Source organism: Micrasema longulum, unplaced genomic scaffold (assembly GCF_059751315.1).
Source record: "Micrasema longulum isolate JH-2025_06_02 unplaced genomic scaffold, ASM5975131v1 h1tg001409l, whole genome shotgun sequence".
In the NCBI taxonomy this organism is placed as follows: Eukaryota; Metazoa; Arthropoda; class Insecta; order Trichoptera; family Brachycentridae; genus Micrasema; species Micrasema longulum.
Window position 1 is genome coordinate 183,404 of NW_028278595.1, and position 12,097 is coordinate 195,500.

Here is a 12,097-nt window from a genome sequence, read left to right on the forward strand (position 1 = left end):
TCATCCGGTTAAAAACAGTGATGGGGGACGCACGCGCTTAATATGAGCGGCGTATTTATGATTATCAATTTATTTTGCTATAACAGGGCTAAATTATATCAACAATGTTTTGAGTATGTTCAAATGCTTGCAGAGTGACTGGATTTTCTCCCTAGGGAGTTGTTCATATTAAAATTTGTTGCAACAGAGTGGGAATACATTTTTGAGAAGAGGAATATTGGAGTCTAGTAAAAGATATTTTTATAAGTAAGCTTTTTTTATTTCGGTTATAAATGGTTAAACCGGGCGTAGTTATTTCTTAGTATAAACCTGGTATAAGAAAATGTAATAAGTAGGGCCCAAAATATAATAAATTAAGTAATAATTGATAAACCGGACTCTAGCTACAGCTGGCTTAACTTGACCGACATAACAAGACTCGAGTTTTTCGGCATATATGAGATCAAGTTCGTGACTTTAATATACAATTCAGAATTAGTACAAACGATGCTCTTTATAAAGTCATTTAGTTTGTTATTATACAATATCATTTTAACTACGTCGCTTAATCTTTCTTTTTCTTATTCAAAATAAATTACTTTGTGGGATTTTCCCATTTAACCGGAATACCTTATTTTCATACAAATTTTTGTAAAGAAAATACTATTTAACTTTTTAGATAATTGAAGATAGTTGTGCTAACTTTCTATTGTAATAATTTGAAAGATAAAATAGTGGCAAATCAGCTGACCGCATCCTGGCCCGCGATTACAAACGCTATCTTAATCGGCGCAAATCGAGACATTATAAGTAACATCGATGTTTATGTACAAAAATGTGTATATTTGATATACAATGCTTTTATTTATTTATTTATTCACATTCTTTATCAAAATACAATTCCATGTTCACTTTGCCCAGCTAACAAGGGAACATACCCCGTTCCAAGCTAGGCAATTACATTTTAATATATTATAATAGTTAACAAATTAATATAGAGCACAGACAAACAAAATATAAACTTATTCGGATACACATTTTGATTCATATACATACAGACATACACATATATACACACATATATATATATACACATATATACACATGTACATACACACACACGTACATACACCCATGCGCATACACATACATACATTCATAAAAACATTGACAATGTATTTATGCGAAACTTTATGGTTGTCATCTATAAATATTTTTTTTTTTAATTATTCCTTATTTTTTATATTTTATTTTTGACATCCAGTAAGATTCTTCAATCCGTGGCATGCATCAACTTTTCTGACTCCCTACGACCAATGTCATGAAAGAGCGAGGTCAACACCTTCCGTAACTTGACAACACTCCCGTCTTTCCACGATTCTGGCAAAAGGTTGTGAATCATTATGCCTACGTAATAGTTTGTCTCGATGTCAAAACAGTGTTGACCCCTTCACTTAGTATCAGATCCCTATTAGAGTATCTTGTATTATGGTTGTGGTTGACGCTTGGGTAAATGTCTCTATTTATGTGTGTAACCACTTTACTTCCACACTTTGTATATGGATTAATAATATGGTCGCAATGTAGTAAACAGATGCAAGAATCAATACAAAGAACAATGAATATTAGGCCAGCTTTTTATACTAATAACAACATCATAGGTAAAATATTAACAAATTCTAAAGATAAGGATGATAAATTAAATTATTCGGGAATGTATAAATTAAATTGTTTAAATTGCCCAAATTTCTTTATTAGAAAAACTTCACGTGAATTTAAAGTTAGAATCAAAGAACATATAAGATGTCTGAGTAATAATAATTTTTCAGAATTCGCAAATCATCTTATATCCGAAAACCATGAATTTAATCAAGAAACGTGTGTAGAAATTTTGCATGTCAATAAAAATGGTTTTCGTTTAGATAATTTAGAACGATTAGAAATTAGTAAAGCCATTAATCAAAAACTTCAAATAATAAAAAATCAATTAAATTTAACTTCTAGTCCTCTTTTAAAACTATTCGTTACTACATCGTAACATCGTAACTACAAAAACATGATTTATGAAAAGCACAGTAGATTATTAAGATCCATAAAAACAATAGTAAACAAATACGAATAAATGTTGGATTCAAAACTTACATTTCACCAAAACGCTAAGATAGTAATAAATAAGATTGCAAAAAAAAAAACAATTTTGGGAAGAATCAGAAGATTTATTGATAAGGACTCTTGCAAAACTATTTACAAAGCGATTATTGAACCACACGTTAACTACTGTAGTAGCATTTTATTTTTATCAAACAAAGAAAACATAGATAAACTAACTGTATTACAAAATGAATCCTTTAGAATCATTTTGAAAAAAATCAGATACACGAGGGTAAAGTCGATGGTAAATGAAATGAAATTATTAACATATAAACAAAGAATATTTTACAATATAATGATATTTGTTCATAAAATTATAAACTCTAATAAAAAAAACAGAATTTTGGAAAAAAATTGATCGGAACCAGCATGAACACGATCACAATATTAGAGAAAAGAACAAAATTAGACCTTCATTTAGGAAAAAGGCAAAGTCACAAAATTCAATTTTATTTAAAGCAATTAAAAAGTATTACGAAATGGAAAAAATATTTATGATGAAAAAAACATATCAAAATTTAAAATAATGGTCAAGACATATGTGATAAACAATTTATAAATTAAATATATTTGCAATGTTATTATTAGAACACACATAACAATATGTATGATATGTGTGCCCTACTTTAAGATTTAAATAAATAAATAAATAAAATATACATATTCAATAAATATGCATATAAGGGCGGGCATATTGCCTTAAGGCAATTTCTTCCTACCTACGCAAACCGTTCAGTTTGAGAAACTTACAAGTACATGGACATATTACATCTTATAATTTTATACAAAGATTAACACATTAAAAATTAACACAATACTATGAAGAGAGGAGAGGGGATGGGAAGGAAAGAAGAAGGATAAAGGAACAATTTAAATATTTAGATAGTGATATTTCAATCTTGACTTAAATGTAAATAAAGAAGGGGCGTCTCTAACATTAGTGGGTAGATAATTCCACTATTGAGCGGCTACTACTGTGAAAAAGGAGGCAAGAAAATTAGAGCGATGACAGGGTATTAAAAGGGTTTTCTCGTTACTAGAACGAAGAGATAGTCCGTGTTCTGAAAGAGGTTGGATGAGCTCTCTCAGATAAACAAGCGAAGTGGGATTATTTAAAATATTGTGAAGAAGTGATAGAATGTGAATGTTTCTTCTATGCCTGATACTGAGCCAGTGTAGTTGCGTGCGATACTCGGTTATGTGGTCAAATTTGCGAAGATCAAAGATATGACGAATACAAATATTCTGCAATCGTTCTAACTTATCAAGTAATTCAGAGTTAGCATCTGGATAACATACATCTGCATAGTCAAGGAGTGGAAGAAGTAAGCTGTGGACTAATGTTTGCTTGACATTAATTGGCGAGAAATTCCGTAATCTTTTGATAAAGTGCAAACTGCTATAAAGTTTACGACTAACTTCGTTAACCTGATCGTGCCACCCTAAATGCTTATGAATGATAATACCTAAGTTTTTGTTGTGAAAGAGGTTGGATGAGCTCTCTCAGATAAACAGGCGAAGTGGGATAATTTAAAATATTGTGAAGAAGTGATAGAATGTGAATCTGTATCTACAGGGCTCATGACCTGTCATTGGCTGGTTTAAGTGGCCACTTTACACACTGTGCAACATTCACCATTCTGCCCATATTTGAACGTCTATATTACTTCAATTCTTTCATATGTTGATTTTTGTGAAGTCAAAGAGCTGAAACCTTTGTTTATGCGAGTGAGATTCATCTAATTGAATTATTTCACCTACATACTAGGCAACGCCTGAAAATTTTTTTTTTTCAATTTCTATACTTCTTCATGGACCAGGTGGATTTATCAACATCATAAGTCATAAACCCTGTCAATGGCTAGATATCTATATTGCCTTCTTTAAAATGATCTTCATTTCTTTCGAATATGTTTTTGTTAACAGCTCCCCAGGGAGTTGAATCCAGTTCTTGTCTACAAAAATTTGGACAAACTGAAAATATTTTTGAAATTTCTTTGCCTAAATCACAGCTTACAGCTTAAATCAGTCATGACGTTTCCATGACTGATTTAAGCTGTGAGCAACTTGATAAACTTGAACGACTTCAGAATACATGCGTAAGGTACATTTTTGGTCTTAGGAAATATGACCACATTTCTGATTATCGTAAGCAACTGAAATGGCTCAAAATTAGACAGCGGAGAGACTACCACTCCCTCTCACTTCTGTTCAATGTACTTCATAGTCCTAACGCTCCTATATACCTGCGTGAAATATTTCAACGCTTATCAGTTCATGGTTTACCTCTTCGTTCTAATTCTCAAGGCACTCTCTTAATACTCATCCACAATTCCTCTTTCTTATCTAACTCATATAGTGTCCATGCGGCTCGACTGTGGAATCATCTCCCACCCACCATCAAAGATGTCACTACATTATCTCTGTTGAAATCACGTCTGAAGAAAGATCTCCTTTCTCTTCCTTAATCTCTCCTCCTTTCCTTTTTCCTCTGGCTTTTTTTTCCTTTTTCCCATTGAGTTATAGTTTTGATTTAAGGTAATTTATAAACAAATACGTTTATTTATATTTTTATATATCTTTAGCTTTTTAATCTTTTTTTTCTATTGAATATGTACTGTAACTTGAATTATAAAAATAAATCTTTTATTTTATTGGTTGGTTGGAAGAAATTTCCATTTGGCAATAAGCCAGACAATGTACAAATAACATTATCTACAAAAAGTTAAATAAATAAATAAAAATAAATAAATAAATTCATTAAAGCTTTTTGTCTATTATTATATTTTTTCATATATTTTTAATGTTTTTTTATTGCATGTTCTTTTTTATATTTAATTTGCCATGTATTTTTTAATGACGTTTTTGTTATATGTAGTAAATATGGTGATTTTGACTGTAAAGGTTTTATACATATATTCATCCCAACTCAACACAGGACTTTGGTTCCATGGAGTTGGGATTTGTATCTCAATAAATGTATAAATAAATATATATTGTGAATAAATAAATGCACAAACATACCTGTCTCAAAATGTCCTGCAAAATCCGCGCTCAAGTATTTGAAACCTGAGTCAAATATCTGTCTAAGTCCAAAATTAGTATCTAAATCACTTTTACCGTCGTAAAATCTTGCCGGAGTATCATTTTTGACACTCAACGCACTAACACCACTCAAAATATCTTTATTATTTGAAAAACTGGCACTTTCATAACTGTCACTTTGACACTGACATGGCGGGAAAGACGAAACAAGAGCATAGACAAAAAAAACAAGCGCGCTCGTTTTGGAACAGTTTTCGAAAACGTGTCCGGTCTTTATGTTCGGTTTTTTCACTTGACACAGCCACTTGATAAGTTCTCTAACATCCATGTTTGTGATTTTTTAAATGAACCGTTTATGTAATATCGTAAACGGTTTAAACCGGTTCAGTTGTGTTTGTGGCTGTCGTAAAAGTAACGGTATTTAATATGTGCGGATTGTTGAATGAAATCGAAATTTACTCGCGAAATTGATCTTGTAAAGTAGGTGATTGTAAAAAGTAACTACTGCATTGTAGAATTTAACTCAGATGCGACCATATCGTAGTGTATCTTAATGGCGACTGGTTAAATTACAGTATTTTGTTATATTACGGGCATTTTTTTAGGCAGTGAAACGAGAGAGTTGTGGTTTTTAGGGTTGCCCAAAAAATATATATATATTTTTTAAATATATAAATTAACAAATTACAACAGGGATGGAGAATACCTTAAAGAAGGGAATAAGGCAGTCTAGGCATTTAATTCGATATATTTTAAGCAAGAAATATGGATGTTCAATTATGGGCAAAATGGTGAATGTTACACAGTGTGTAAAGTGGCTACTTAAACCAGCCAACGACAGGTCATAAGCCCTGTAAATGCCTAGACTTCCATATTCCCTTCTTTAAGGTATTCTCCGTCTCCGAGGGGCTGAAATCCTGTGTTTTGTCTACAAACATTTGGACAAACTCAAATATTGTAGCATATATGTATTTTAAAAACGTTCTAAAAATATGTGAAATATTTGTTTATTATGTTTCAGTTATCGGCCTTGGGGTGTAGTTGTCAGCGCGTTTGCCCCCCGTCCAAGAGGTCTCGGGTACGATTCCCAATATGGTTGACATGATATATTGATTTAAAAATGGGTTTTTGCAGAAGAATTTTTGAACCAATCCATGGACGGGCACCTGAAGCTGAGGACTGATCATCTCACCTTTATGTAACTAAAATTATCACGATACGCTGCGATAACTGTAGCAATGCAGTGCCCTATGCGCCATTAAGTACGGAAAGGAATTGCTAATGATATTAATACTAAATGCCGTCTATATAACGCCTGCCTAACACCTATTTTCCTCCACGGATACGAATCGTGGCACCTCATTAGGACTGAAAATAGCAAAATTCTGAGTTTTAAGAACGGGTGTCTCAGAAGAATCTTGTGTGTGCGGTGGTTTGATTTTGTGAAGAATGAGGTAATAAGAGAACGGAGGCAGCAAACTCCGGGGACAACTAAGAGAAAAATCGGAAAACTCACTAAAAAACATTCTAAAATAATAAATGGTGTATATATTGTACAACTTTATAAAAAAATAACTAGTAGGTAGTTATTGTTTATTTTGGCATAAAAATGTCTGCCTTAAAATAGGTTGTACCTAGTTAGGCAGACTAGAGATGATCCAGAGAAATCTATTACCTAAGTATGTATTTAGTAGATAAAGGAATTGTAATTCTTGTTAATACACCATTATTATTATCAATGTTTTGAGTATGTCCAAACGCTTGCAGACTGGCTGGATTTCTTCACAAAAGTCAACAGATGGAACAGTTGAGAAAATGTGAAAATGTGAAAATGTTTACACATAGGCAGAACGGCGAATGTTACACAGTGTGTAAAGTGGCCACTTAAACCAGACAATGATAGGACTCTAGCCCGGTGAATGCCTAGACTCCAATATTCCCTTCTCAAAATGTTTTCCCCTTGTTGCAACAAATTTTAATTTGAATATCGTATACTTTTTACCTTGAGAAATCCCGCTAGTCAAAAAGCTAGTAAGTCACAAAACAGTTTTATTTATTTGTTTCAGAGCTGAGAGACAAAAGAATGCACCGGACTCTGATCTCCAGTCAATTACATCAATTATTTGACATCAAAACATCATCTGACTTTTTTGGCAAAATTAGCCTGTAAATTGTGTTATTTATTCAAAATAAATATACTGTGTTAGAATAACAAGAAATTTTATTTAATTTTAATATTTTTAAGAAGCTTCGAGTTTTATGTGGCTTTTTTTGTTGCTTTTTTTTCTTTGTAGAAATAAACCCAAAATTGCATGAATATTGATGTGGCAACCTTGTAGGATGTTTGTAAAAACAAATTGACAGGCGCCGTGGCGCAGTTGGTTAGACGGTCAACTGTGAAACTGGCGTCGCGGGTTCGATTCCCGCCAGTTGCAAGAAAAAAATCCAAGAAAGAGTTTTTTTCTCAATTGGTCTGGGTGTTGTAGTGTATTTTTCATTACCTCCTTCCATATCACCTCTATCCCACCTGCTGACAAGCCTCAAAATAGAGGCTTAGCGGGTTATTCCTTTTTTAAAAAAAAAAAAACACCATGAATTTGTTGATGGTAACTATAGTCCTTAAAATATAGCTTGATTAAAATGACAGCTGTCAAACTAATTTCATTCGTGATGGGAAATTACTGATTACTGATCAAATCGATTTTATCAGTTATTTCATGCAATCATAAAACTCTGTTTCCGAAAATTGATTAAAAAAACGCAAAAACAAGCCTATTATGGTGTGTTGAATACAATTATTTACCAAAAATAAGACATTTTTACTTTTTTTGTGAACATTAACAAACGAATTATTTCCTTATTCGATCAAATTTCATTGATCAATTTGTCCCATCTCTAACGTTTTTGCTAAATGATGTAACCTTGTAAAGAAAGTCGTTAATAATTAGGTTTATTTTTGTTTTTTTTTAGTTTTAAAGCTGATTTTATATATTTATGTTGATTTATATGTCTAGAATTATATTTAAAAAATTAATTAACCTACCAAATACGAATGATTTTTCGTGTGTCAATATAAATCACTCCTTAGACGTTACTACAAAGTTATGTCGTCAGTTTTTCTGACAACTGTTATTCTAATCATCTTACATTTTAAGGACTACAGGAAGTTTGATTTAAACTTGCCTCAAGTTTACAGAGTTGCAATCTCAAACTTGGGTCAAGCTTGAACTCTTGATACTTCAAACCTGATACAAGCTTGAGGCAAGTTTACATTGCTATCTGGGAGGTAGCTGCCTTCCTCGCAGTCTTCAAAGACTCGGCCTCAGACAGATAAATAAGCACTTTCTCGAAGCGTTGGCAACCCTGCTTCTCCGATTCAAAGAAATGCACGAATGGAGGTCAGATAAACTGAATACCTACATACATAATATTATGTATGTACGCTTTTAACATACCACCAACTACCAACGGCTTATCAAGTCATCTCTAATCGTTATGACACATCAAATCTCACTTAAAGAAACGCTTTCCTCACAACGTTACTCGTATTAATCAAATACATTGATAGAGTCTTGAACTGACAGGTACAAATTTAAAAAATTATCGTACCTGTAAAAATAAAGAATGAGGCAAAAGACAACAATAAAATATTATTTGATTTTGTTAACGTTTCGCCAATTAACAAACAGTGTCAATATAAGATAGTGACAGATCACTTCCTCGATTGCAATTTTAAATCCAAAATAAACCACCAGATCATGACCCGACAAGTATCGGCACAGCAGCTGATGGTACCACGACAGAAAAACTACTATGGTGACAGAACACTGGGTAGTGTAGTACCAAAACTGTACAACTTAATACCAGCTGAAAATCGTGAAGAAAAATACCTAATTTCATAAAAAAAAAGTCAAAAAATTATTAAACAGTGAAACTTAAGTGTATAAATATATTTTATTCTTTAATTATTATTAAACTATGTACTTACTTATAAATTTTTAAAAAAAAGTAATGTAACCCGCAGACAAGCTTCGGCTTTGCGGGAACAAAAATACAATTTTGTATGTTACTTATTTGTTAAAATGAATAAAACTAAATAAAAAAGTAAGATTTATTTATTTATTAACGGACATTGTCCATGTATACAATGTATAGGGTTTAAATATTACTATCAAAGAATAGTAAAAAAAAAAGAAAAGAAGCATTGACAAACATAAGGGACATCAAGACTGGGCCTCGATTATGATGGGAAGATAAAGACGCCATACCTTCACCTTGTCGGTATAGTTAAAGATAAATTCCCCCAATAAAAAAAGAATTAAAAAATTTTGGGCCCATAAAATATGCATGTCTCTGTGCCAGCCTCGTTTTACAATGTGGTATTTCTATCCCACGATTCCTTCTTTGACTTGATTTATTTGAATTACTTGTAAATAATTTCTCATGAAATATTTGACGACGAGATTCGAGGGTGTTGTAGTCCAGCGTCCCAGCTAGAAATAACGATGGATACAATAATAGATAATTATTATTTTCTCTAAGATATAAGTATCGCAAAAATCGCTTTTAAGCCTCCTCTATTTCAAGGATGTGGTTTGATTCAGAAAAAAATTGCATTACAATTTAATGCTTTAATTTTTACCGCGGACAAGAAAACATTTTTGCATCCAATTTCCCGTAGGGCTGAAGTTCCGCATTATTGCAAGAAATGGCTTTTTATTTTGTTTCAAAGCACTTAATTCTAAGAAATTCCTGAAAAAAATAGAATACAAATTTCATTTGCATTTTCCAGATTATATAGCTTCATTAAAATTTCATAACCTTGATTCATTAGCACACAGAAGATATAAGTTTGATCAGATCCTGCTTTACAAAATTGTAAATAATAAATTCGATTCCCCGGAACTCATTAATCTACTTGCTTACCGTGTCCCCTCCAGGCCAACTAGACTCTCTGATATTTTCTATATTCGTAAAATTAAAACTAATCATCGGAAACATTCTACGATCCCTCGTATATGTGAAACATTTAACAAGAATTTTAATAGTCTAGATATATTTAACACTCCATACAATATTTACAGAAGAGAACTAAGCTTGATTCATGCCCTTTATTCATAATTCATTTAATCATACAATCAAATGCAATTTTCCACTCTTACTTTCCTTCAATCATCCTTTACCACTCCTTATCAATTTCCTTCTTTTCCTTCCCACTATCTCCTTGTTTCGTCCATATTTGTCTTATTTTAATATTTAGTACATATATTATTTATATAGTTTAAACTTTAAACCGTCGTCGCTTTATTACAGTACTATTTAGTGAATACATATAATTGGATGGCAGGCCCTACTATGTATACATTTTATATAGTTTAAACTTTAAGCCGTCGTCGCTTTATTACAGTACTATTTAGTGAATACATATAATTGGATGGCAGGACCTACTATGTATACATTTAATATAGTTTAAACTTTAAGCCGTCGTCGCTTTATTACAGTACTATTTAGTGAATACATATAATTGGATGGCAGGACCTACTATGTATACATTTTATATAGTTTAAACTTTAAGCCGTCGTCGCTTTATTACAGTACTATTTAGTGAATACATATAATTGGATGGCAGGACCTACTATGTATACATTTTATATAGTTTAAACTTTAAGCCGTCGTCGCTTTATTACAGTACTATTTAGTGAATACATATAATTGGATGGCAGGACCTACTATGTATACATTTTATATAGTTTAAACTTTAAGCCGTCGTCGCTTTATTACAGTACTATTTAGTGAATACATATAATTGGATGGCAGGACCTACTATGTATACATTTTATATAGTTTAAACTTTAAGCCGTCGTCGCTTTATTACAGTACTATTTAGTGAATACATATAATTGGATGGCAGGACCTACTATGTATACATTTTATATAGTTTAAACTTTAAGCCGTCGTCGCTTTATTACAGTACTATTTAGTGAATACATATAATTGGATGGCAGGACCTACTATGTATACATTTTATATAGTTTAAACTTTAAGCCGTCGTCGCTTTATTACAGTACTATTTAGTGAATACATATAATTGGATGGCAGGACCTACTATGTATACATTTTATATAGTTTAAACTTTAAGCCGTCGTCGCTTTATTACAGTACTATTTAGTGAATACATATAATTGGATGGCAGGCCCTATGTATACATTTTATATAGTTTAAACTTTAAGCCGCCGTCGCTTTATTATAGTACTATTTAGTGAATACATATAATTGGATGGCAGGCCCTACTATGTATACATTTTATGTAATTTTTTAAAAATATTAATTTAACTTGTACATCTGTTTGTATTCGAAATAAAATTAAAAAAAATATTGTTTTAATAGTAGGCATATATTTTACTTATGTAGCTAGTGGCTGCTTCCCCAATCGAAAACCTCACCGCACGCCCCTTATAAACATATATTTTATACAAGGAATACAATCGACCTACATTGGAAGGGCCAAGGCCATCAACTATATCGAAATAAACTTTCATAGAATTTCTTTTTTCTTATTATGATTTCACGGTCATTGCAAGGCCAGAGAGCTTCCCAGTATAAATATCCAAAATCCAGTTTTTAATTGTGTACGCATCCGTGTCCCGACGGATAAGGAATACAGTCGGCTTGTGAAATAGAATCCAGAATCTTACAATGTTTATAAGAAGAAGGTGAGCAAGTGGATTAGGGGTAGACCTTTTTATATCCTGTAATTATTTTCATGACTAAAAATTGTGTTGCTTTTAATTGAAAAAAATCTCTTATTGTTTTTATGTATATTTCATTTTTACTTTCTATGTTTATTCATTTACATATGATTGTTTTTTTTTTCTTTTTTTTTTCTTTTCAATACTAGTATTTTAACCGTATCTTAATATCA

General features: G+C 31.8%; 1 protein-coding gene across 3 annotated transcripts in view; it reads right to left on the reverse strand.

The window, feature by feature from the left end:
- The window catches only part of LOC148275510 (uncharacterized), a 42,105-nt gene that overhangs the window by 14,204 nt on the left and 15,804 nt on the right, over nucleotides 1–12,097 (reverse strand). The window contains exon 1 of one of the 3 annotated variants that reach the window (XM_088235611.1): nucleotides 5,155–5,763. The exons of the other annotated variants lie outside the window; for them this stretch is intronic. Within the exon in view, the coding sequence (XP_088091737.1) occupies nucleotides 5,155–5,503 (349 nt within the window). The 5' untranslated portion in view covers nucleotides 5,504–5,763. Of the gene's footprint in view, nucleotides 1–5,154; nucleotides 5,764–12,097 lie in introns of those variants that run through there. 3 annotated transcript variants of the gene reach the window in all.